The sequence below is a fragment of the Vulpes lagopus genome, chromosome 5 (genome assembly GCF_018345385.1).
Source record: "Vulpes lagopus strain Blue_001 chromosome 5, ASM1834538v1, whole genome shotgun sequence".
NCBI lineage: Eukaryota > Metazoa > Chordata > Mammalia > Carnivora > Canidae > Vulpes > Vulpes lagopus.
In genome coordinates, this window is record NC_054828.1 from 125485487 (window position 1) to 125512887 (window position 27401).

The window sequence follows — 27401 nt, forward strand, 5'->3', positions numbered from 1 at the left end:
AAAAAGGCACTGTAGCCTTTCCCAAGTGGGGCCCAAGCAGCCCCCACTCCCAGTCTCCACTCTGCGCCTCCAACGCACCCTGCTCCTTCGTGCCCATGCCTGAGAGCACCCCACCCTCTGTAGTATGAGCACCAGGGCCAGAGCCCTGGGTTCAAATTCAGGACCTGCCATTTACTAGCCGACTGACCCTGCAAGTCACTTAACATCTCTGTGACTTTGTTTCTTCCTATATAAATGCCAGATAATAACACACCCACCTCAAATAAGCCCACACGGCTTATTTTATCCTGAGTACAGTGTCTGGCACACGTAAGTGCTCCGTAAGGTGGCCATGGTCAGTGTTTAGCTGCCACTGTCATTCTCTCATTGGCAAAATGCTCATCTTCATAGAGATGAGCAAGGTGAAGGATGTGGTTATCAATGAGGCTATTTACATGCAGAAGGTGATTTACTACCTCTGCATTTTATTGAAGGATCCAGTGGAACCACATGGGATATCCCAAGTAGTACCGGTCTTCCAGAGTGCCAAGCCCCGCCTGGACTGCTTGATTGAAGTGTACAGGAGCTGCCAGGAGATCCTGGCGCACCAGAAAGCCACACCAGCAAGTCCTTGAGTCCCAGCATTTCAGAGGCCAGTATTATCTTCCATGGGAGATGACTCCTAAGCCATAGTGGCTGGTTTATTTTCTGTATTCTAAACCATCAGGCAGACACAGTCCTAGGAACCAGTATGGATGCAGTGGATCTCAGAGCCATACAGCAGGTGCCTGGAAACCTAACTCATTGTGTGATGTTGAGCAAAGTATTTATGTATATTTTAGCGATCTCTTTGTAAGGTTTCGCCTACTTTATCAATTGAGGGAAGATCTTAAGAAACGATATGTCAAAAGTAATGTTGACAAAGAGCACTTTGTGAAATTCCTCAGCATGTTCAGGTTTACTTTTTTGTAGAGATTTGTGGAGCAAGACAATGGGAAACTGACATCAGATCTCTTACGAGACATGATTTCCAACTGCATGGACTCCTGTATAAAAGTCAACCCCTTCACGTACCAGTGAGTAGGAAGACATGTCCTACAAAAGACTAGCCTCTGTCCACCTAGCTCCTGTGTTCTGTACAGGGTGAATTTATGACAACTCTCGTAATAAACCGATCTCTTTCCAAAAAAAAAAAAAAAAAAGGCAAAAGCCCTAGTTTTCCAGAGCCCAGCTCAAACAGCGCACCCCCGAGACACCCTCCCTGGCACCGGGGCTCAGTGCACCCTTCTATAGCGCCTCAGCATGCTGAACCCTCAGCAACAGGGTGCTGCACAGAGATGTACCATAAGCTTTCCTCCTGCAGCTCTCCGAGCTGCATCCTTGTTCACCTGGGCTTTCCCACCAGGTGGCAAGCTCCCAGGGAAGGACCAGGTTGGACTTGACTCTGGGGCCCCGGGGTGAAATGCAAGTCCACCTGCAATACGGGGTATACATTCCTTAAATGCTTAATTCTTTGCCTGCTGGATGAACACTTACTCATTTACCTCCAAAGGAAAAAAAAGAAAAGAACATTCTGGCCAGATGTTTTCTTCCATCTTAGCTGTCAACCAATGTGGATGAATTACCATCAAACACTGGAAACAGGCACCTAGATTCCAATCTTTCAGCTTCTCCGACAAAATCCCTCAGTTGATTCAAAGTCACTAAAGCAAGATTCCCTTCATTATAAATTGTGGGGGGGGGGGTTATAAATTAGAAGCTAAAGTCATTGCTTCCCCCAAGATAGTTCACAGCTTCCATTTTATAGATCACTAAAAAGCACTGGGCCCAGGCCCCCCGAGAGCTGCAGGACCACCTTGTCCTGTGCAGCCATCAGGGTTAATTGCAGGAAACCTAAACAGTGTTAAGTGTGCAAGCTGAGAGCATAAAGTTATTTTAAAAGAAGAAAGCATCGGTTATTACCAACCGGCCCTCGTTACCCACCTCCGATGGCTTTTTGGCGAGCAATTAACAAAGACCCCACTTCCTCTGCACTCGCCACCTGAGGAGCTGGAGCTGTTAGGGGCTGGTGGTGAATGCACTGAAAGATTCTTGTCTCCACATTTCAAGACACAGGACCTCCTTGATTTACTGCCCTCGCAATTCCTTTACAGTCACAAAGTGGTGGAATCCAGCCAAAGCCCCGGCTGCCACCAGATCAAACGCGGAGCAAATCACCAGCCCCGTCCTCCCAGCACCCTTCATCCCGAGTGGTCTCCCGAGCAAATGAAATCCGAGAAGGAAGGACTCCATGGGCTCGTTGGGTCCAGTGGATCTTCCGGGATTATTCCTGTTTCCAAGAACTAATTACAATAGCCCCCACCTGCCTGAAGAGAGAGCTGGCCAGAACCTTTCTCTCCCTGGTCACTGTCCCCGAGCTGTCCCTCCAGCCCACATTCACCTGCCTTGCTTCCCAGCATTACCCATGGCTGTGTCTCCTCATGGCAGGAACCATTACTTTGTTTTCTGTGGGTCAATCCTCGTCCACCTCCCCCCCCCACCTCCCCCCTTGGGTCCTCCACATGGTGCCTCACATACAGAATGTGCCCAATAAATACCCACTGATGTGGGGTCAGCTGTGGGGGCTGGACCAGGCATGAAATGTCTATGTTCTACAGTGAAGACTGTTCCTGTTGCTATGTCTGGACCAGATCATTACAGGCCTCCTCCAAAGGAGACACCAGGCCAGGTGAAGGGGCCAAGGGCACGTGTGGGAATCACTCCCCACTTTATGGAGAAGGTATGAATGTTCTGCAAGCAGGAACACACACTCAGCCCCGGCCTCCCTCCACCTCATGTCAGGCAGCCTCTGAAACCACAGAGGACACGTCAGGATCCTATTTGGGTTTTTTTGGTTTTTTTTTTTAAGATTTTATATATTTATTCATGACAGACACAGGGAGAGAGAGGCAGAGACACAGGCAGAGGGAGAAGCAGGCTCCATGCAGGGAGCCCGAAGTGGGACTCGATCCCAAGACCCTGGGACCACGCCCTGAGCCAAAGGCAGACGCTCAACCACTGAGCCATGCAGGCATCCCATGTATCTTATTCTTGACACAAGTAGACTCTTAGAAAAGGTCTGACGAACATATATATACAGAAAAGTTAATTCTAAACGATGGGCTCTCAGGGCACCTGGGTGGCTCAGCGGTTGAGCATCTGCCTTCGGCCCAGGGTGTGATCTCAGGGTCCTGGGATCGAGGTCTGCATCGGGCTCCCTGCATGCAACCTGCTTCTCCCTCTGCCTATGTCTCTGCCTCTCTGTCTCTCATGAATAAATTTTTTTAAAAAATTTTTTTAATTCTTTAAATGATGGGCTCTCTATAAGAAGTTAGTCACACTTTAGAATAAATCTCATTTACATTCCCATTCCACATAGAAAGAGCCTACTGAAGAACATAAGCAGGGCAGAAGGACGTGCTGACCGAGAGGCCCCAAAAGGGGCCCATTACCCACCCCCAAGGGCCTCCCTTGTCCCTGCCCTACATGCAGATGGAACCACAGAGAAGGGACTTACCAAGGAGGGCGTTGTGACCATTATCATCCGGCAAGAACCTTCTGTCAACGGCACACACCAGGAGATGGTCCGGCAGGCTGGGGGACTTGGCCCCCACGAGGAGAAAGCCTGCAGGGACGTCGATGGGCTCACTGGAGATGGAGACAAGACGCAGGTCCTTCCCTGCCTGGCAAAACCCTAGGAGGAAGGGACAGGGCTCACGCGTGTGCCCAGGGGCTTCCCAGCACCAGGCTCCATGGGCAAAGGGAGGACTACGCTCCAGATCCTGCCAGGGACAGCCTAACCTCTGGATGCGCCTGACTTCGACATTAGTTCCACGAACTAAAATTCCAAACACGATTATTCACCATATAATACACGTTAATGTCCAAATGAAACTCAGCAGGAAAACCTGTAGACAAGCAATTGTCGATTAAAATGTACACAAGATAAACCCAGAGGAAATTGTGAGTAATCTATATTTTTTTTTTACACCTTGCGCTTTTCACATGTATGAGGAATAGGCAAGTATCTTGAATAGGAAGCAAGAGCCTGGCAATGCTGGCTGCCTCTGGGGATGGGACTGGTGACCAGGACACAAGGAGACAGGTCAGCAAGGAGCCTTGCACTCTGTGCCCTTTTGAACATTTTGTTTTGTAGAGCTCTTAAATATATTTCCCATTCAAAAAATTAGTGCCCTAAAACATCTGGAAGTAAAAAAGAGAGAAGCAGTTGAGATTTATCTGGATGGGCCCTCTCCAAAGTCTTCCAGGATGAGGGCACATTCAGCCCCATCTCCCAGGCCTGTTCCATCCTTAGTTACCGACAGAGACAATGAGTTAACATGACCCTGATGGTCCCAAGGCTTTCCTGCCAAACTCTACAGTGGTGTCAACAGACTCCTCCCACATACACCTGCTTCACCATCTACAGCACCTTGTGTCCAGACTCTCTCACATGACCCGAGGGCCCCGAGGGGTGAGTGTGCCAGGCCCTGGACCAGGATAAGCTCTGCAAAGCTCTCACTGGATCACCTCTGGGGAAGTAACTCAGCCCCCAGTCTGGGGAGATGGAAATGGGCACTCAGAGAGGTCCCATGATTTGCTCAGAGCTGCTGAGAGGTGGGCCAGGATGGAGCCTGGTCCAACCTGCAGCTTGGGGATAGGGAAGTTATCATTGTCTTAGGGAAGTTAAGCAAAGTCCCTGAGGCTGAAGCCAAGCACCCAGCAGGCCTTCTACCTACAAGGCCAGGGCCCACCCCCTGATGAGCTGGAGGTAAATGGGCTGTGGACGGTCAGTGTGTTTACTGCACTGACCTGGAAATTCTTTGAAAACCACTGTCACGACCACTGGAGAGTTCACTGTTGCCTTCTTTCATTAGGTGACCTTTTAACATTTGGACACTGGAAGTCCTACCTCCCAAAGAGCCACGGCCTTGGTTTCCCTCTCCCTGTAACAGCAGCTTCAGTGGGGGCTACCTGCCTCCACTCCGCCTTTTGGCACAACGTCAAGTCCAGGCCCACACAGACGGCACATGGCATCTCTACACCCCACTGATCCCTGCGCCAAGGCCAGCCCAGCCACACCTCAGACCCCTACCTAAACAAACTGCTAGCAGCTCCCCAAATGGGCCATATCCTCACCTTCTGAGCCACCGCACATGCAATTCCTCTATCTAGAATGTCCCAGTCTCCCCCAACCGTCTCACAGACTTCTCCTAACCCTCCAAAACCCAGATAAAGGGCCACCTCCTCCAGGAAGCCTTCCCTAAAGTATCTGCCTGTGTGAGGAACCTTTCCTGTGCTCCCCGGCACCCTTGGCTCGCCACTCCCCCATCCTGTTAGCACTTTCCACGTCATGTGCAAAGTGGCTGCTTACCTGAATAGCTCCATAAAACTGGGAGCTCTTGTACCTCTTATCTCTAGCGGGGGGGGGGGGGGCATAATTAATGAATTAGCTGACTGACTAGTGACACCACTCAACTGGTGTGGCTACAGGATGGAGGAATGTACGCCCCTCGGAGAGGCTGTCTGACTCCTGAGAGGCAGAGCTGGGGGGTTTACTGCAAGTGTCCCCGAGGACAGAGCACGAGCTCTTCTCGCCACACAAAGGCGCCACCCCCGCACCCCCCCACACCCCCGGCAGGCATCTCTGTGCCTCGGAACCTCAACGGTACAGCAGGAGTCATGTCACTGATTCTACAGGGTTCCTGAGAGAACAGCATGTGCCTTTTCCAACCGTAGAGAACAGAGCAGAGGAAGATTATTCTTACTAATCAGTCTGAGTGACGCACACGGTACAAACAGACCCGGATTGGGAAATCGATTCTAGCTTCTAAACAACCAGTGGAGAAAACTGAACTGTTGGATCCAAATGCATGTGTCCAGCTGAGGCTGTGCAAAGAGTGAGGAGGGACTGGGGGCCTGACAGCCCACGGTGCAGGGCGGGGGACCCAGGGGCGCTGGGGACCCAGGGGCACAGGGCCGCAGACTCTGGGCAGTGGGGGCTCTGCCCGGCCACCAGCCTCACCGTCCGTGGTACAGCAGCCTTCGGGCGGAGGGTGCATCTGGTAGGGATTCGGGGGACAGGTGGGCTCCAGCGCCCCTTCTCCCTCTTCTTCCTCATCCTCATTGTCTGCACGGCTACCACCTGGAAGTGATAAAGGAGAGGGGGGAGTCAGGCAGAAGGAAGCGGCCCACAAGTCTCAGCCACTGAGTAACTATCCAGCCCCTGTAGACACGCGCCAAGTCATCCACCCCCCCAACCCCCGGTGTCTGCTAAGAGGGGAAAAGACGAGATCAGACGACTTTCCCAAGGTCATGGCCTCAAGCTCCATGCCTGGACGCGTGACTTCAAATTCAGGTTCGTGTCTCTTTCCACCCACCAGAGTGCGGGCGTCTGCACACGCACGAGGGCTCAATACGTATGTAATTGGTAGATAAGAACGGCGCATGAAGGACCCCAAAAATACTTCTGTGGGAGGTCCCGCAGATTAAGACATAGACCATTTTACAGAGAGGGGCACTGAGGCCTGGAGAGACCCAATGATCGGCCCACAGCTCTTTAGTGAACAGCCCAGAAGCCCAGCAGGCAGGACCCCGGTGCCCCCGAGGCCCATGCAGACCCCCCGCCACTGCCTGTCCGGCTTCGTTCAGAATACAAAACATCCTGTGAAGTGCCTCTACGTCGTACAAACTGTACGTTTTTCTTTATCCCCAAGGGAAGAATGGGTGTAAAGACATGACTAGAAACACAAACACACCCAAATCTGTCACACATGCACAAAGCACCATTCCAGAACAGGGCCAGGCATGTTATGACTTTAAGAAACTTTTTTTTTAAAGGGCAGTCACATTGTAGGAGTCATGGCAAACAGGGAACTGGCCAGGAGAGCCAGGGACTGGCCACGGAAATCCCACTGCTCCCTGCGCATGAGCTTCTTGTCCTTCCCCACAGACTCTCAGCTCCCAGAGAGTGGGGTCCCTGCCCTCACTCATCTCCGTGATGCAAGCACCCCGCAAAATGCTCGTGCATTGGAAGTGCCCGGGAGACCCGTGCCCCGCTGATGTGAGCATACACCCCTGTGGCCTGTGTACCCAGCCCTGCTAGAGGAGGGGGTGCATATAAATGAATTTCCAAGGCGATAGAAGTATTGTCCTAACTTTTTTTTTTAAGATTTTTAAATTTATTTATTCATGAGAGACACGCAGAGAGAGAGGCAGAGACACAGGCAGAGAGAGAAGCAGGCTCCTCAGAAGGACCCCAATGTGGGACTCGAGCCCAGGACCCCGGGATCACGCCCTAAACCAAAGGCAGACGCTCAACCACTGAGCCACCCAGGCGTCCCTGTCCTAACTTCTTTTAACAAACGTTTTTGGGCAAGATGTTTCTCGACTTGTCCATGCTTAAAAGTCATTTAAGAAACAACATGCAAATTTCTTCTCAGAAGAGGGTCATTACAACCTTCCTTACATCAGCGGGGCTGGAAGACAGTTGTTTCTTCTTTCTTTGTTTCTCTGTCTCCTGTTTTAGTTCTGGTTTCTTTGTTGCTACTTCTCTGACCTCCCCTCACTGGGCTCTAGCACCCTCCATCCAGTGGGCTGAGTGGTTCTAGGTTAATGATGAAATCGTGTGCGGTGTTAAGAGAGGGCCTGGGAATCAGGGAGCTCAGGTTTCAGTCCTCGGGCCTACCACTGTCTGTGTGGCCACGGCCAAGTTACTCACCCTCTCTGTGCAGCAGATCCTGCATCTTCACGGTGTGGTGCTTTGAGCTGCTATAGTGAATGTGGGGGAATCCGGCCCTCAGAGTTGCACAGAATATTCCTGATGGGATTTAATCAGGACAGGGTGCTGGGAATGTGCCGTCACTGTGGCCACCATGTTAAAGGTGCCCATGGGACAAGGCAGAAGAAACAACATTTCAAGTCAGCTCAGGCCCGTGACCTTGGGTAGAGCAGAGCCGGAAATGAAGAATTCCTGGTGTCTCTGTCTTTCTGAGCCTCCAGTACACAGAGGTGGCAGGAAGACCGTAAAAAGATTACCCAGGAAGAACACAAGGGGGGGTGGGGATAAACTCCGGAGCTTCCTTCAGATGCTTCCTTCCTGCCATTAAATGCAGGCGTGGAGTGGCTCTCACCAAGGGGATGGAGTCACGCCCAGACCCCAGCACCAGCAATGCAGCAGGTCCCTAGCAGGTCCCCGTGGGGGTGGGACCGTCCTGCAGCCACCTGCAGGGTGGGTGGTGCCGAATCTCTGCTGTACCATCCTCTCTAGTCTTTGAGCCAGGGCTCCAGGGGCTCAGAGGGAATGGCAAAGACCCCAACAATCTGAGTAAAAAGGGGCGAGAAAGTCAGAGCCACTGGATGCTCTGAGGGCACCCAGGAATGCCTGTCTGCTCATTAAGAGCTTTTGCTCTCCTTTTGCTAAGCCAAAAGGGAGAGGAATTCAGACGCTCAGAAAGAATGAAAGAGACAGTCTTAAGCCTCAGGGAGTCCAAGAAAGAGCTCAAAATCCAGTTGATAAGAAAGCAGACCTCAAAGGTCAAAGGTCTACAGCAGACATCCCAGGGCCTTTGAAGGGATCAGTCGGGCAGAGCAGTGAGGGCGAGGAGACTTATGGTCAGGAGCAGACCAAACCAGCCTGCTGGCCAAGGTCTCCGGGGGGAGGAGGGCATTAACGGCGTCAGACAAAACCATCCGGACTGGGAACACAGGAACCCAGAGATGCTGGCTCACTACTTCTCTCTGCGAAGCCTGAGGCTATTCCCTGTGATGTTTATGTTCAATTTTGTTTTCTTTCCACTAGAAAAAAAAAAACAAACAAACAAACCAGATGGGGATGCCTGGGTGGCTCAGTGGTTGAGAGTCTGCCTTTGGCTCAGGTTGTAATCCTGGGGTCCTAGGATCGAGTCCCGCATCAGGATCCCTTCAGGGAGCCTGCTTCTTCCTCTGCCTGTGTCTGCCTCTCTGTGTGTCTCTCATGAATAAATAAAATCTTTAAAAAAATTTAAAAACCATGACACTTGAAGGCGATGGGGTTCCGAGAATTAACTGCCTCTTGTTTAATTCATTAATACTTATCTCAAGATGCTGGGGTGGTATGTTTTGTTTGGTCTTTTTCTTGAAAAAATAAACAACACATAAAGGCTTTTCCCCCTGGAAGGAGGTGGTAAGACCTCTAATCCAGGGAACAAAGTCATAAAAGCCCCTGCTGAATCACCCTCACGAACACAGAAAATGGTAACAGACCCAGGGGTGTTTAGTAGGCCAGCACCCTGGCCATAAAAACCACCTTTAATGTCATTGTCTGAGGCAGGACGGCAATAAGAGACCCTGGCAGAGAGACAGACGCACAAAACAAGGTGAGGCCAGTGCAGGCCGTCTGCACCAAGTTTTATGACGCAGAAACAACCAGGTGCAGAGCTGTGTGTTGGGTTTATGGTGACATCCTGCACACTAAAAAGTGGGTCTTCCCCTTCCCACCAAACCCCTCTTTTGTCCTTCCTGCACCCCGGCAGGATTTTTCTATTCCGTGTGTGGACACACAGGGAAAGCTGGAGGGCCTGCTCCGGTTTTTGTACAACAGGAGAGCAGCTGGCAAGGTGCCTTCAGTCCTCAACCCAGGAGGCATGAGAAGGGTAAGCCTCAAAGTTGTCCCTGGAAAGTGCCACAGGCCCACTGCCCTATCGGCAGGGCCGGGAGCATCCCAGGAAGTCTGAATGTTCCAGAGGCCACCTCCCAGGTAGTCCCAGAGACCTCAGGCAGAAGGAAAAGCTGACTGGGAACCTTGCTCTTCTCTCCCCACAGGTGAGCACTCCCCACCTACTTAACCACCTGTCTGTCTGCCACCTTTCCATCGCAGAGCCACCGAAGCCAAGGGTGAACTCCAGGACTCCGGCAACTCCTTTGATGCTGCAACCTGCAAGCAAACCCACCTCCCATCTTCCCAAATTGTGGGATTTCATCACTTTAGCAGGTGGAGGTGGAAAGCACTCTGTAGATTTTAAGGGGGACTAAGTCGTCATTGTCACCGTCATTGATGTATCATTAGCAACAAAGCCTTCCAATACTGAAAGTAGCTAAGGATGACTGTTTAATGCACACATTCTACGTAAGTGTGTCAGCTAACCAGAAACACAGCCCGTCTCCTCCAGTGTTGATAGCAGTGCCTCCCCTGCTGGAAAATGGGCATGCTTTCCATACCAGAGAATTCTTGGTTTTCCTCGTTTGTGCTTTTGAGCACAGTCCAGTTTCTCCCAGTCCCTCACTCAGCAGTTTGAGGTCCTTACTGGTGCTGTTTGCAAAGTTAATGGTTAAGGACATTTCAAGGATGGACACAAGGAACGCCTCCCTGCTAGAATAAGGAACTATCAGATACCACACCGGCAACTCTGTGCCTCATTTTCCCTTATGCGCAATCCTCCTCGCCAGCCATCCCCACACCTGCCAACACACACACACACACACACACATGCACAATGACACGGAGCCACAGACATCGTGACCACCCCACTATAGGACCTGGCATGCTTTCTTAATTAACTTTGTTTTAAACAACGGTCTTTTTGCCTTCAATATCTAAGTGCAGTCTGCAGGGAACTTCCAGTGGGAGGCATAAACTGACCACAAGAACTTAGCTTAACAGTAACTGCCTCATCCTAGGGATTGCTGTGGGGTTACTTCTGACATGAAAGCACATGGCTATCGAAGAGACAAACTGAAGATTGAACACACAACTAATTTATTTTCTGGATAATTAAGTAAATCCTAAAGTTGTCCCCATGCCCGAATATAACTTATTCCTTTATTCCTGGCACACGTTCCACTCATCAGGGTCTGTTCCTGGGTTTTCAAAGTTTCTAGAGGGCTCTTGTACCTGCGATCCCACAGAGAAACCACCTAGACTAATCTGCAAAGATATGGCCATGCATCCTGGGACAGAGAGAAAAATATATATATATCACCGAGGGCTAGAGGGTGTTAAAATTTCTCACTCATCCAGGGAGCACATCAAACCTAACGAGAGCAAAAGGAACAACCAATTCAACAACCATCCGCCGCACCCCTCTTCCTTCCTCCTGGGAGCCAAAGGGTAATTTTACTCCTTGTCACTTTGTGGCCCAAACATAGTCCTAGGCAAGTAAAGACGTAGGTGCAACCTTTCCCATACTTCTCTCCCCACGTTCTCCACACAGAGGGGAGCAGAAAGAGTTCCCAGTGCTGGTGCAACCCAAGCTGCACACAATGCAGGAAAATAACACACGCGCATCTCGTACCTTCTAGGGCGGAGAGCTGCTGCTCGGCTTCCAGGTACAGCTGGGAGAAGACGGGCCGGGGCACCAGGCTGTTGGACCGCAGGGACGCCTCGATGGAGTTGTGCAGGACCTCTTCGAACCGCGTCGTCTTCAGCTGTCCGGCGTAAGAGTTCCCCATCTTCAGCAAGGACGACGGAGGCTGCTGTTTAAAATGGCATTTCGGCGTCGGGCCAAGGCAGAAGTGGAGGGGCTGCGAGGAGGGCAGGGCCGCGTCCCCGCTCCCTCGGCACAGGGAGAGGGCGGCTCTCGGCCACGGCTCCTGCCGGGCAATTACAGGAAGTTATATAAGTAACAGCTTCTCTAAGTTAGCGCTCGGATCGCAGAGTCTGGCACCTCTTAGCACATCTCGCTGGAAGCCGGCTCCTCGCCAGCCCCGGCTGCCCAGACCCCCGGCTTTTCCCGGAGATGTGACCCTGCCCCCAAGGGAGCTCGGACGAATGATGGTTCATTTATTCTCCTTGACTTACAGGAGAACAGCCCCGCGCCGCTGACAGCGCCACGCTCCGGGACAACCGGTCTCCGGACGGTCGGATTCGAGACCTCCCCACAACCTCCCTCGGAAGGTAGGCCAGCAGATTTTCCCGTCACTGCCTTTTCTGCTAAAAGGCCAACTGTGAACATCCTTCCCTTAAAGTGCTGTAGTACTTCATCATCGTTTCCATTATACAAGGAACGTAGAATTACATCTGGAAAACGTGGAAAGCTGGAAACTACAGAAGAGGGAGGGGAAACAAAAGGGAAATCACGGATATTCCCATCCCCCAAGATAACCGGTGTGATTTTTTTTTTTTTTTGTCGCAGCTGAAGATACAGTTCACGTGTCATACCATTCACCCCGTGAAAATGTGTGACTCAGTGGTTTTTTAGCATATTCAGGGGCGTGCAACCATCACACGATCAATTTTAGAATATTTTCATCACCCCCCAAAAAAAACCTCATACCCTTTGGCTATCAATCACTCCTTAAGTCCCCAACCCCCCAGACCCTGCCAACCACAATTTACTTTGTTTTTATAGATTTGCTCCCTCTGGAAATTTCATATTAATGGAATCCTATGGTCTATGGTCTCTGGTGACTGGCTTCTCCCAGATAAGCATAATGTTTTCAAGGTCCTTCTGTGTTGTCATGAGTGTCAACACTCCATTCCCACCTAATTAAGTCTGTATTCTTTTCAGACTTTTCTTCACCGCTTGGGGATAAGAGGGAGATGGGAGATGGTATCCACATAGTTAATAACCATGCTATAAATGAAAGTTTCGATTCTGCATTTTCCACTGGACATAAACATTCCTCTCATTCCTCTTATAAATGCTTTTAAAGTAATTATCATGGCAGCGCCATATCCCGTTGTGCAAAGGTGCAGATACTCAGACATTTCTCTTGGATCATATGCGGTAAACCTCTATGTTTAGTGCTTCCCAAGAACCGGTAATTATTTTAAGATTTTATTTATTTATTCGTGAGAGACACACACACACACACACACAGAGAGAGAGAGAGAGAGAGGCAGAGACACAGGAGGAGGGAGAAGCAGGCTCCATGCAGGGAGCCCGATATGGGACTCGATCCCGGGTCTCCAGGATCATGCCCTGGGCTGGAGGCGGCGCTAAACTGCTGAGCCATCCAAGCTGCCCAAGAACCAGCAATTAAATTGATATTCCTTCCTAATGCTTTCCATTTATTTTCTGTTACATTAAAATTAGCTTTCTGTTTCTATTTTTCCTTGGGCTTATTTAATCTATTGTACTTTTTCCAAACCTCTGAAAATGATTACTTTAACATCATCCTTATTTTCCACCTCCTTTAATAATGAAGCTACTGCGGGCTGCATGTTTTCCTCTGGATACCTCTTTCACTATGGCACATAGGTTTGGTATAACATGCTCTCCTTTTCATTTCTTCTGAGACAGCTTATAATCTCCCTTTTGATACCCTCCTTAACCTGGTCATTATCCAGGAATGCATTTTTAATTTCTAAATAGTCAAGATTAGGGAACAGGAGGTTAGCCTTCTTTTTCTTTTTTTTTTTTTAGACTCAACACCCAGCATAGAGCCCAACCCGGGGCTCGAAGTCATGACCCTGAGATCAAGTCCTGAGCTGAGATCAAGAGTCAGATGCTTAACCACCTCAGCTCACCCGGATGCCACTAGTCTTATTTATTTCTAATTTCTACTGGACTATAACCATGGCTGTGGCGTTTAGAAACTCAACTTTTAAAATGTTAAGGGTGGGCAGTCCCGGTGGCGCAGCAGTTTAGTGCTGCCTGCAGCTCGGGGTGTGATCCTGGAGACCCGGGATTGAGCCCCACGTTGGGCTCCCTGCATGGAGCCTCCTTCTCCCCCTCTGCCTGTGTCTCTGCCTCTCTCTCTCTCTCTGTGTCTCTATGAATAAATAAAATAAAAAATCTTTTAAAAGAATAAAAAAAAATAAAATGTTAAGGGTTTCTTTTTGACAGCTATCTGATGGATTTTTTTTTTTTTATTTAAAAAGATTCTATTTATTTATTCATGAGGGAGACAGAGAGAGAGGCAGAGACAGGCAGAGGGAGAAGCAGGCTCCATGGAGGGAGCCCGATGTGGGACTCGATCCCGAGACTCCAGGATTACACCCTGGGCTGAAAACAGATGCTCAACTGCTGAGCCACCCAGGCATCCCTACCTGATGGATTTTTACCAATAGCCTACTGATATGAGAAAAAAGACGTATAAACCCTCTGTAAGGGAGGAAAGGCACAGATCACTCAATTCTTCGATATCCTTATATATTTCTTCTCTACTGTATGGTTGATTCTCCAAGTAGCATTTGACTTTAAGAATTGCACCAGATGCCAGTACCAATGTGACCGCAGAGCAGGAGCTCCTGCTTCATCACAGTGATGCCCAGGGTCACACAAGCTGTGAGACTGGCTTCACACATCACTCTGACTTAAGACCTGTGGAAGAAAGTCTCCCTTATTTGGGTGGCAGAGCCATTTGGAGATGGGGCCGCTGGCACCCTGAGGGAGCTCTGGTTTCCCTCCTGAAGGTAAAATGGGCCAAGCAGTCTGATTTTCTGCCTCTATTGTAAGGAAGATCCAGCCTTTCCTTTTCCAACTACAAGTAAATGAAAACCATTAAACACTTCCTGCTTGAAGCAATAATCCCTGACCACAGGGCCCCTTGGCCAGCCCCAGCTTCCAGCCTGGGGAAATGAGCCTCAGGAATAACCTGACACAGAGAAGGTGCTAGAGAAAGAGGTCAGCTCCCAGAGCCCCCAAACAGCCTGTGTCAGAAGGGGCTCTGGGGTCCTCATGTCTGCTTTTTTCCTTGACCTGATACAAAGAAGCCTTGACCCCTTGATACCTGAATGAGGGGTCAACTGGCCACATCTGGAGACATCTGCATTACTTTTGATTCAAGGTGGTCTGTTTAAAGTTGAGGCCAATTAGTAACATCACGAATGTCTATTTCAGGGCACCTGGGTGATTCAGTGGTTGAACATCTGCCTTCGGCTCAGGTCACGATCCTCGGGTTCTGGGATCGAGTCCTGCATCGGGCTCCCTGCAAGAAGTCTGCTTCTCCCTCTGCCTTTGTCTCTGCCTCTCTCTGTGTGTCTGTCATGACTAAATAAATAAAATATTTATGTTTAAAAATGTCTATTTCTATAGATCTCTATCTGAAGGCCTAAGGCCCACAGAAAGGAGCTTTAAGTCCATCCCATTTCACACAACGTCTCTATAGAATCATGCTCAATGATCAAAAGAAAATGATGGAGGCATCCATACTCTACCTTCCCAAAGTCCTGTTCTGCTCACCTGACGGCTGATTAGCACCCTGAGCCCAGAGGGTTCCACCAGTTATAGCAGACAATGCCCAATGTGGACGGAGCAATAAAGAGGAAGAAAGAAATTGAACATTCATTGTCCAGCCACTGTGTGCAAGGCCCTGGGCATGCATGTGTGGTGGTCAGGTGAGCGATATTATAAAGCCCATTCTAAAGGTGACAGATTCAAGACTTGGAGATGATAAGTAACCTGCAGGAGCTCTGGTTCAAAGAAAAGAAATAGAATTGGGCTGTGGCAGAGGGGGAGAAGCAGCCAGGAGGAAAAGAGGGAGGAGGGACATGGAGGGGAAGGGGGGGAGGGAGACAAGAGTATGAAAGGAACAAAAACACAGAAAAGTTTTCACACTCAAAACAAAGCAAAATTTTACAACCCTAGGTAAACATGAAAGTTTTCATGTCTATAAGCAAATACAGAGAAAATGCACCCCACTCCCTATCCAATGATGCATTTGAAATCATGAGGAAACACCAGTAAATAAGGATGGAAAAGGAGCACTGAGAATCATATGAAAATTCGAGGGCCCAGGGAACCACAAGTGAATGGGATGGGAACTTCCTACCTGGAGAGCTCTGGCTTACCGACCAAACCACCTGCCAGGTGAGAGGCTTGGGGAGAAGAGGAGAGGGGAGGGGAGGGGAGGGCAGAGTGGGGATGGGCCAGAGGGCGCTGCTGGAGCTCTTTGGCGCCTTAAAATCCCACTCCCCCTCAGCTAGGGAACCCGAGAGCCTAGCTCAGGGTCAAACAGGAGAGCTTAATTATCTTCCCCCAAGGCCTCCAGGGGGGAAGACATATGCGAGGGCCAGGGCTGCTGTCTCCCTGCCCCCGCTCCCCTGGGGCTGCTGCCTCTGGGGCAGGTCTCTGCTAGCCTCCTGCTGCAGGGATTTCTTCCATACCCTGACACATCATCCTTCGCTGCCTGCATTCCAAAGCCTGGTCCACTTCCTCCCGCTGCTGGTGCATGATGTTCTTCAACCCCAGAACCTGCACCACAACCTTCACTATGACGCACAAGCATTTGGCGGCTGTCAATGGGAGAGAGCATGTGTGACCCTGAGCATAGTGCCTGACTTACCCAACCTCTGTATTCTCATCTGTAAAGCGGGCACCCTGACAGGCTAGCTCACCACTTGGAGAGTAAAAGAGGCTGAGCAGCTGGAAAGTGCCTAGCATAGCACCTGGCAGTCAGGGCATGATCATTAATTTCCGGCCAAATCTGAATATTCAGCTGAGAAGAATTTCAGATCATAAATGACAAGTGACAGTAAGTGCTACAATGTAGGGGGCGCTGGAGGGGACCAGGGAAAACTTAGGCCGAGGGGCTGGTACCCTGAGGGGGGCCACAAAGGGAGAGGAGGGTATTTTGGTAGGATAGATTTTGGAAGACCATTTAAGAAAGGGCCAGGAGAGTGCAAAAGAATGAAAGCCCCATAAGGACAGCCAGACATGCCCTAGAAAAAGGAGACATTTGTCTTTACAGGGAGTAAATGGCTTATGAGATGGCACTGTGCTAGAGCAAAATCAAAGCAGGGTGAAAATCAGATATTGTTTTAGCAGGAAACAGTGGCTGAAGCTTCAGAGTTAGGGATTTATGGGGATCAGTGGTGTTTTAGGCAGGTCAGTCAGACAGAGGTATTTGGGATAAAACCGGAGGGCCTGATAGATGCGGTTTCAATGGGATCCTTATTTATCTCCTGGTTTTTAAGACCGAAACACAAAAAGTGGCTTGAAAACTCTGTACCTAGGAATGCAGCGGGACAGGCAGGGAGCCCATTCCACCAAATCAACCTCAAATATAGCTCTATGGCAGTTCAAATCCCAGAACTACGGGTAAAGCCAGCAACGCTGCTGGCTCCTCTGACCGCAGAAGCACCTACACTGAACTTGACCAGGCACTGAATTTGACTGGGCAAAGCAAACGGATCTGATCCCAGGTGAGTTGGGAGTCACCAAGATGGGCTATCTCAGCACCCTCTCGATGGCTGAGACACCCAGCCCAAGCCACGCACCTCCCGTGGCACCTGCAAATCGAGCTGTGGCATGTAGAACATTCCACTGGAAAGAGCAGCAAGCTCTAGGTTGGGTTGAAGTTCAGTGAGAATACATGTGGGGCAGGCACGTCAAGGAGGATCAAGGATGGTCACAAGTGGAGACAAAGAAGAAGAGAGAGGAGACTCCAGGGAGAGGAGACAGAGGGAATATGCACATTAGCTCTCTTCCTGCCCAAACCACACTAGGAGGGCAGTGAGGAACACACGGGTATATACACACGCACCCAGTGAGGAGACAAAGTAACAGCAGGCTAGACATGCCCGCACAATTTGGAAGATGCAAAGCAGAAGAAGTGGTGACAGATTTTGAAAGAGTAAGAACTAAGGCATCCTGAGGGAGCAAACCAATTCAAACCACAACTGAAGCCAGAAAAAGCTTAGGAATTGCAGACAACACAGTGAAACAGTGGGGCTGAAGACCTACGGTGGGGGGGGGGGCAGGGAAACCCAACCCTCTCCCACTCTTCTCCCTCCTCCCCCTCCCACAGCAGCCTCTTCCCTGTCTCCACTGAAGCCTGGAGGTTTACTCAAGACAAAAATCACAGAGAATCTGGACTTGGATACAGCTGATACCAGGGTATGGGAGGAAAACAGAAGAACCAGTTTGTTCACATAATGATTGATGAAGTACCCTCCCCTCTCGTTCCTTTTCCCTATCTGGCTCCCCCAAAATGCTGACACTTAGGCTTAGGGATGTGCAGACACTGAAAACGGGGGATGCTCCCAATGCCACAGACCCACATACAATCACATCCCATGAGGGAGCCCCTGCCCACTACATCATATGTACCTTTGTATGGCAACTTTCCCAAAATCCTCTGGGCCTGATCCTTAACAACAAGCAGACATCCAAAGACCAGCATCACAAAGGCTTTTGAGAAACTCCTTTTAACATAAAAAGTAGAGACCAAAAGATACAGATAAAAGAGAGCAAACAAAAACTACAAGAAAGATGACACACACCCACCACAATTCATATCCTCAGAGGAATACTGTATCCACAAAATGGGAACAGAACACTATAAAGATCAACAAGGAATGTGTCAGGGCAGAGGGTGTATGGGAACTCTCAGTCTCTTCCTCTCAATTTTGCTGCGAACCCGAAGCTGCTCTAAAAAACAAATACAATCTTTTCTTTTAAGATTTTATTTATTTGAGAGAGAAAGCAGTGCGGAGGGGCAGAGAGAGAAGCAAGCTCCCCACTGAGCAGGGAGCCGGATGCTGGACTTGATCCCAGGACCCCAAGATCATGAGCTAAGCTGAAGGCAGATGCTTAACCAACTAAGCCACCCAGGTGCCCCCAAAATACAGTCTTTAAAAAAGGAAATGTAAACAGGCAGAAAACAAAAATTATAATAAACTCTTTAAATGATAATCAAAACTTAAACTTCATTGGAAGGGTTAAAAAACAGAGTTGAAGATAAAGACACAAAGGAAATAAAAAGTAAGAAAATTAGAAGATCAATCATGGTCCAATAGCAGTTCCAGGAAAAGAGAATGAGGAAAATGGAGGTGATAATATTCCCAAAGACATAACCCGAAAAACTTTCCAGGGCCAAAGGACTTAAGTTTCTGGATTTAAAAAACCCAAGGGCCCGGCATAAGAAATGAAAAAGGAGCATCGCCATGAAATTTTAGAACACCAAGGATAAAGAGAGGATCCCAAAGAAAGATTCAGAAAGAAAAAAACTTGGCTCATTCTCAAGTTGAAAATAATCAGAATGACTTTGGGTTTCTCAATAGGGATTCAGGGAAACAACAAAACAATGCTCTCAAAAATTTTGAGGGAAAATGATGTGCTACCTAGACTTCTATACCTAACTAAAATAACAATCCAAAGTACGAGTAGAATAAAATCATTTTCGGAAATTCAAGATCTCAAAAAAAACAAAAAAGAAAAGAAAAGAAGTAAAGAAACATATCTCCCAACTATTCTTTCTCCCCAGACTATTGGGGAAAAGAAAATTTTGACAAATTGGAAAACATTAGACCCAGGACAGGGAATCCAGCACAAGGAGAGGAAGGGGTCTCAAAGGGGATAAGGACAACAGCTCAGTGACACCTGGGTGGCTCAGCAATTGCACATCTGCCTTCAGCTCAGGGCATAATCCTGGAGACCCGGGATCGAGTCCCACGTGGGGGCTCCCTGCGTGGAGCCTGCTTCTCTCTCTGCCTGTGTCTCTGCCTCTCTCTCTCTCTCTCCCCTCATGAATAAATAAATAAAATCTTAAAAAAAAAAAAAAAAAAGGACAACAGCTCAGGAAAGGATGTCTCCAAGAAGAAAATAATGTAACAGATCAGATTATCCCATGTGCTTAAACTATGTTGAAAGGAGTCTTATAAGTTCTATCAGAATATTGGGATGAATTATTGATATGTCCATAAAAATTCAAGTAAACCAAAAATACAGACAATTAGTAGCTGCAGAAAAATAAGATGTACAGGAATTGGAAATGTAAGTTAATTATAGCTGTAAGTCTATGCGGAGTATGGATTTAAGCAAAGTTTGTAACAGAACTATCTCAGAAGGATAGGGAAAAGGAAGTGGAGCATGCACGTGTGTGTTTGGGTAGGTGCACGCGAGCATGTGTTTTGGGGGCAGGGAAAGGAGGTGTGAGAAAGCTAAATTCTTATATTCCACAGTATAAGTGAAAAGATGGTCTAGAGATTAACAATTGCAGCACACATTATTTGTATATTAAGAAACAGAATAAAAAAAATCTAAAAAGGTAAAAGGCAGTTGCCTCTAGGTAGCAGGACCTGGAGGAGAAACATGTATTTTTCACTTTAAAAGTTATAAGATGACTTTTTAGACTGTGTTCGCATTCACGCTTATGAAAAACTGAAGGCTATGTTTAAAAACATAAATACAGGAATAAAAATGAATGACAGACTCATGCAGAACCTCAGCAGAATAGCAACTGAAGGTCCTGGTGGATGACAGACCAAGACCAAAGGCAGGCCAGCCTGCCAAGCATTTCCTCAAGATTATCTAATTTAATCCTGGACATAATCCTATGTGGCAATTATTTCTATCCCTGTCTTTATCGCTATTTTACAGACGAAGAAACTAAGGCTCAGAAAGGTTGGGAGACGAGTCTAACAACACACAGCCATTGCTCCTTCTGGAATTGAAAGCCCACCTGCAAAGAACGCGGAGCAGTGTGAAGATGTTACAATTCACAGAAGAGGAAATCACAGACACCTTTTTAAGGGTTACGAACCTGTATTACCATTCTCTTCCACACCTTTTCTAGTAGTGACAAGACCTTTCCCAATTTCCCAGAAAGCTATGGCATTCCTCTGAGCTTCTTAAAGGACAAAGCCAGGAAGTCGGCCTCAGGGGACTACGCATGATCCTGCATAACACCCTGCTGTTACTTCTAGAAGGTTCTACCCATACTCACAGAACCACGTGATAGAGCTTGTAAGGTCCCATGATAGTTCTTATACACCCCAGCATTCTATCCACAAGGACCACAGAAAAAGAAAATATCAAAACTTCCGGGGTGCCTGGGTGGCTCAGTCGGTTAAGCATCTGCCTTCAGCTCAAGTCGTGATCCCCGGGTCCTGGGATCAAGCCCCGCATCAGGCTCCCTGCTCCTCAGAGAGTCTGCTTCTCCCTGCCCCTCTGCCCCTCTGCTTGTGCTGTCAAATAAATAAATAAAATCTTAAAAAAAAAAAAAACCCACGAAACTTCTGTTTATATCTATTTCACCTAATCATTCTAATTTTTTTTCAGTATCTGTTTTAGAGTGTAAAATATTTCAAAAAATAATTTAAAAAAAATAAAATAATAAATAAATAAATAGCAAAAGAATGTAAATAATAGACACACTATCCTGTGGTCCATGTACACAATTTATAAATTGATAAACAAATACACATGGAGAGAGATGCAAGTTTGAACGGATGAGCCACAGAAAGAAGTACCTGTGCTGACAGCTCGGTAACAAAAGGACTGTCTTCATTTTGCAGAGGAAGACACGGCCTCTGGGCTTTAAAGCATTTGTTGCCTTCGTGTCTGTATTATTTCCTTTACCAATGTAAACGCCAAGAACATATAAAAGTCAGCGATTGTTTATGAGGGCGGCTTTGCGCAGCTCCTGTTCTCGGCTGACGTCCACGTTACATGTTCTTCATCACGGCTCCAAACTGCACGGGAGCATGGTTCTCATTCTACTCAAGGAAACCGAGGCAGAGTGACACGGAGTGACCTGTCCAAGGTCACACATTTTGGACAATCTTAGAATGTCCAACAATGGCCCAGGGCAGGAGAGGCTTTGCTTTCAAAGAAGGCGATGGCTCCAGAAAAGGGAGTGATTTTTAAAGTCGCTAGGTTTTTTGTTTTTGTTTTTGTTTTTTTTCAAGATATTCACTCATCCAGCCACGCTAAAACTTTTGTTTAGGGAGGGAAAAAAATCGCCTTAGGCTCTCCCTTAAAGGGGTGGGGATGGGGGACTGCCAAGATAAGAAAGTAAAGCCCCCATAAGTGAAAAGCCCCATTTATAAAGACACATTTCAAGTCAGACAACGGAAACCAAGAGCATTCTAAGAATGCTGCGGAAGGGAGGGGGGCCCAGGCAGGCCGACCACCGGTCCCAGAGGCAAACAAACAAGCAGCGCCAGGGGCCGGGGGCCGGGGGCCGGGTCTGGACAGTGTCTGCCTCTCCGCCAGCCCGACTGGCCGCTTCCGCAGATTAAAGCAAGAAACTCACGCTCAGGCCCATTCAATACTCGGCTCAGCCTCTCCTTGAAAAGTGACTTTGTCTTCTTTCTCTCCTTCTGAATAAAGATCAAAAGTATTGCCTAAACAGGATGAGACGAGCCCTGGGTGTTATACTCTATGTCGGCAAATTGAATTTAAATTTTAAAAAAAATTTTTTTTAAGTGTTGCCTAAGAAGTCCATTTATCTTAAAAGACTTGCAGACACTTAATGGGGAATCCCAACACTTAAGCATCTGGCTGACGTCTGGGCCCTCACTAATTCTCCTGTTCCTTTCTGAGCACTTTTCACTTTGTGTTATCAGTCAAGGAAGGGCGGGGAGAAAGGGGGGGCACCTCTGCCTAAACCCAGAGCCCCCATCTGTCCCCGGGGACAGAGTTGGCCCAAGGGGCTAGCATGCCCTTCCTAAAATCACATCCAGTTCTGTGTACCCCTGAGGGCTGCACACACGTCATTCTGCTCATAAACATAAACTCAACACCTCCCCTGCTGCACACTCGTCCAAGCTGGCTCTGCTCCCCAAATGCCCAGGACACACATTGTTGGCTCAGGCCCTCGACGGAGACACAGGCCCAGGATGTGCTGAGAACAAGCTCTTTTAGTCCTCAGCCACCGTGTCCAATTCAATGGAAACCAGCTCAGAGAAGGCTCCACAGCTCCCTTCAAGCCTCTTGGGCAAGTTTGACGTTACCAACCTCAAACAATTTTTCAAAGTTGGGCTTTGCAAAGCATTCATAATCAGCCCGCTAGCTGGTTTAACAACAACAAAAAAAAAGCATGTACTTTGGAATAAGACCACCAGGGGCTTAATTCATAGCTAGGCTATTTTCAAGCTGTGTGGCCTTGGGCAAGTTCCTCAACCTCTCTGAACCACCCTTCCCTCATTTATCACAGGAGAAGGACTACCTCCCGGGGCCAAATAAACTAACAGTTTGGAGGGTGGTTGGCACACAGATGTTAATAAACTCTCGTTTCCTCCCTAAAATTGGAATTCACTGCTCCTCATTCTAATTTCTAGATGTGAACCAGAAACTCTGACTTAACATGATTCACTGTACTCCAGCAGAAATCATTAAACTTCTGGCACTGGCTGAAATGTGCCAACCCAAGCAGATACAGGTCTCTCACCCCCGTTCCTCTCAAAACCTGAAGCTCCTTGACAGCAGGCACTATTGTGATGACCCCTTCATTTCCCCGGACACTGTAGGCCTCCAGAAAATACCTCCTAAAAAAGAGGGAGCCAGGGGGCGGGCGAAGCGAGTAGGACCAGTGAGGGTGGTGAGTACGACCCACTGGAGGTTACAGCGAGGACAGTAGGGAAATGAAGCCCGGTCCTGTCCCAGAGCTGCTGGATTTAAAACCCCAGCCGTGGCAAGGAAACGTACGGCAGGTTTTAATCTAGGCTCTGGGGATGTCATTGTGCTACAGTTGGGGGGTGGGGAGGGGTTTCGCTCCTACCCCCCACCCCCACCCCAGGGTATTACCTGAACTGACCTCACTGTATTCTATTCCAAGCAGCGTCAGAAGGAAGCCCTCCCTGGAGATCATCTAAGTACAAGATGTGCACTTTTGTTCTTTCCTCTTGAGCACACTGCTGCTCCACCGGCCCCGTCTGTGCCAGCTTCCACTCTAGCCAAATGCATCCCTCCATCTTCTGTCCCCCCACCCCCAGTACTTTGCTGCCACCCCCACTAGGATCCGGGTCTTCCCCCCACCCCCCACCCCGGGCGCCCCAAGGACCACAAAGTGTGTGTCTCCCACCTCCTCAGGGTAAGAGCTGCTGGAGATAGCAACCGAGTTCACACGTCTCTCTGCTCCTCACGGTGTCCAGAGCAGTTTCTTACAGGGAGCAGATCTGGCAAGGAAATGGTTGTTGATCTGCTAATCTAATCCCAGGCTGCTAGAGACCCTCTGACCTCCACCCAGGCCACGCCAGGCTCGAAGGGAAGACGTAGCTGAAGGCCTCCTGGGTCTCAGCACCAACTTCAGACAGCTGGGTCTGTCCTAAGCTACAAATGACAACTTCTGGCCCTGTTCGATGCCTCCTCTGAGAAAAAGTGAACTTTCCTCTTCCAGGCCCACGGTTTAGCCTTAAAATTCAAAGGCTTCGAGAGTCTGATCTGGATATAGAGCAGAAATATTTCTGCCCACTTGGAGCGAAGGGCAAAGGTGAACCAGACAGGGTCCCTGACCTAAAGAAACTCACAGCCATGTAGGAAGAGCAGGGTGGTGGTTGCCCCAGCAAGGAGGTGGCTCAAAGGGGACAGAGGATAGACATTTCTATCTCAGGTCAGTCGCAGAGGGCTTCCTCCTAAAGCTGTATCAGGCAGGATGAGCATCGGTTTGCTGCAAAGAAGAAAGGGCATTCTGGGCAGGAGGTGGACAATGCACCCAGGCTTGACCCGGGGTGGAGGACACTGTGGGACTGGGGAAGGCAGATCCTTTCAGATGCTGGCACAGAAGGTATATGTGGGGGAGCAGAGAGAGGAGGGTGGCGAGGAACCAGTTCAGACTAAGCCTTGCCGACGTGTTTTAAGAATCAGTCCCAGGAAAGGACTCTCCACCATCCTGATGAAGCTGCATTTCAGAGATTAGCTAGGCTTCCTAGGGAAGGTCTACAGGGCATTGTTGCATATACTGCAACTCAAAGACTGGGCCCCTCCGGGGAAGATGAAGGATGGGGGAGGCTGGCTGGCTTCAATGCAGAAAACAGGAGCTGGGTGAGCCAAGCGCTCAGGATCCTCCAGCCATGCTCTTGCAGGCGGCCCACTCCCTGGTCTGATACCCACTTATCTGTGAACTCTCTCATCCTCGACTAGTGGGGTGACCACGGCAGAGAAGAATGAGGCCACGCTCTGGAGTTCAAGTCCACGAGAGAGAAAACCCTTCCCCAGCTTGCCAGCCAGGCCCCTCTCTCCTTCCCTTTCGCCAGTGGCCTCCTCTCGAATCAACACCCACAACACACCTGTAGAACTCGGCCACTCTGGCCTCTGGCCTCGGGCTCCCTGTCCTTGCAGGTGACAGCCTTCCTCTTGAATCCTGCTGCCCTTTCAGGGCCTCAGGGGAAGGGATGAGACATGCCACAGCGACACAGCCCCCACAGCCCCCACCTCAGCGTCGCACCAGAACACCCCCAAATTCCAGCTCCAACCTGAGCTGCCAGGAACCCCTGTTTCTTCCTCCTCCAGCCTCCTTAGGGCAAAATTTAGGAATCCTTTGGTCACCACACAACTACGAGGATGTTTCCGGGTGAGCCCAAAGTTTAAAAATAAAAAAGGAAGAAAGAAACACCAAACACGAAGTGCAGCCCTCTCCAGCCTGCGTTTTCAACCTCATTCCCTAACTTCCACAGGCGCGCTGGGGCCCTCCCACGTGAAGAATGGGGGTGCAGGAACAGTCTGCCCGAATATATGATATGGCCATAAACGCATTCAGGCCGCAGAATGGTCTCCTATAAACTCTTTGACAGTCCTCCGGGCAGGAAACAGCATTCTAATGTAGATTCCTCCGATTTTCCCTGGAGGAACTCATAAACTCCACAGGTGCGGTTTCAGGAAGAAAAGCGGGGGCGAGGGGCCGACTTCTGTGCAATCCCCCCGCTCCCCAACTGAGGCTGTCCTGCCCGCAGCTGCCACACCAGCACGACGCCACGCAGACATCTGCTCACGTGTCAGAGCGCTTCGTGGGTCCCCAAGCTCTCTCCCCTGGGACGCCAACGCAGTAGGGGCGTCCCCTCCCGCTGCACTGAGAGCCGGGATGGGGGAGAGGCACCTTCCGAATGAAAATGAAGATTTTCAGGAAAGAAACCACTAAACAAAACTTTTCTCCAGAAACAACCAGGCAGGATCCAAAAAGCGCTGTTGGCCTCTTTAGCATATCATTCACAATTCTACTCACTGCCGCTTCCGCCTCCACCTTGTTAGGGAACTAATTACTCACACCCCCTTTAGATGCCCTTGCAAACAATAAAACTAAAGGAGGCTAACTCCCCCGGTGGACTTAACCCGGTGGATGGTTCCTTCCCCTGCACTTTCCTGAAAGCTAATGCTTTGCCCTTCGTCTCCTTAACCCAGACCAGGGCTGTCTGTATAATGAGCAAAAAGTCAACACAGACCTATGCAACCCCAAAAGCGGGGGCTCCACTCCCAAAGTCAAATGCACCGTACCTGACAAAAAGCTGGTCGTTTCAGGCAGCACATCAACAGCCCAGCCAGCTCGAAAGTGGAAGCGCCTGCAGGGGCTCCTGCCTCCCCAGGTCGGGCAGGGCCTTTGATCCCCTGGGGAACCCTTCACGCCCCCGAGAGCCCCGAGAGCGGGGCGAGTGCTCGGTCAGCCTGACACCCTGGCTCCCCGGCCCCTGCCCAGAGAAGCAGAGGCAGTCAAGCCAGCCAAGGGAAAGGTTCCAAAGCCCGTATCTGCTCCCAGGCTACAACAACAACTAGAGGGGGGAAGAAAAACAACTTCAGCTGCAGACCTTCCAAGTGGAGCTCCATGTGCCCCGGGGCTCCCGCTGGGTCAGGTGGCAAATGCCACGGCTCCCTATCTTCTCAGCACCGCGGCGTTTTGCTGGGTCACAGCGCTCTCCACGCAGGTACAGACCAATCTGTCAGGCTAACCGCCAGCGGTCAAGCCGAGTCTTTCTAAACAACATGAAAGTTTTGTACTTGGAGTGGAACCGCGTACTCTTGCGCAGAGAACAAAGGGTCAGGACAAGAGCACGGGCTCTGCCGCGGGAAGCTGGCACTCGAGTGTGCCGCAGGTGCGGGAGCCCGGGCCCCTGGCCATCATCCCCGCAAACACCAGGGGCACCCCCCACCCCCCCTCCCAGGCTCACAGAGGCGCATCCTTAAACTTCTTTTAGTTAAATCATTTCCACTACGCAAATCAAAGAAAACACCCGCCCTTGGCTGGAGCTTCCTACACATTCCTGTTGTAATTGACCCTGAAACCTTGGAATCCCAATCAAATCCTAATTGAAAAAGGAAAGGAAAGAAGGAAGGAGAGCCCGCTTCACTTGGGCTAAACGCCTTTAATGTTCATTTCTATCGTCTTGTCAGGATCGTCTAGTGGCCGGCGAAGAGGACTTGGATATGACCAGGGGTCTTTATGCCATCTACCTTTTGTGACAAAGGCCAAAGGCTTTAGTATTCGTGTCAGTGCTCCCCAGTCTGCAAAAAGAGTTCTCGGCTCTTTCTAGGCCCAGTTTCCAAAAGTACCAGGAGCTCCAGGGTGGAAGGGAGAACTCCCCGTCCCAGAGCTGGTCCTTCCCCAGCTGAGCTGCGGCTCCCTAAAAGGGTCTGGGGGAGACCCCACTCATCCTGGACCTTCCAGCAAAAGCAGGGGCAGCACCCCCTAGAGGTTCTGCTTAGGTGAGGCTCTGGGGTCCAAGCAAACCCCTGGCATATGCCTTTGTCCATCCATCCATCGGGGGAGGCAGTCGGTCTGGGGAGGACCTGCGGGGCCGGTGACACTGT

General features: G+C 49.6%; 1 protein-coding gene across 9 annotated transcripts in view; it reads right to left on the reverse strand.

Moving 5' to 3' along the window:
• The window catches only part of GREB1 (growth regulating estrogen receptor binding 1), an 89916-nt gene extending 63205 nt beyond the window's left edge, over positions 1 to 26711 (reverse strand). For 6 of the 9 annotated variants that reach the window (XM_041757381.1, XM_041757379.1, XM_041757382.1 and 3 more), the window contains exons 1-4: positions 26094 to 26249; positions 11289 to 11586; positions 6044 to 6163; positions 3536 to 3712 (exon numbers count right to left, since the gene is read on the reverse strand). In XM_041757381.1, coding sequence (XP_041613315.1) covers positions 3536 to 3712; positions 6044 to 6163; positions 11289 to 11586; positions 26094 to 26126 — 628 coding nt within the window. In that variant the 5' untranslated portion in view covers positions 26127 to 26249. Of the gene's footprint in view, positions 1 to 3535; positions 3713 to 6043; positions 6164 to 11288; positions 11791 to 26093; positions 26250 to 26401 lie in introns of those variants that run through there. The other 3 variants (XM_041757385.1, XM_041757383.1, XM_041757384.1) reach the window with 3 other exon arrangements.
• Between the last annotated feature and the right edge of the window lie 690 nt (positions 26712 to 27401).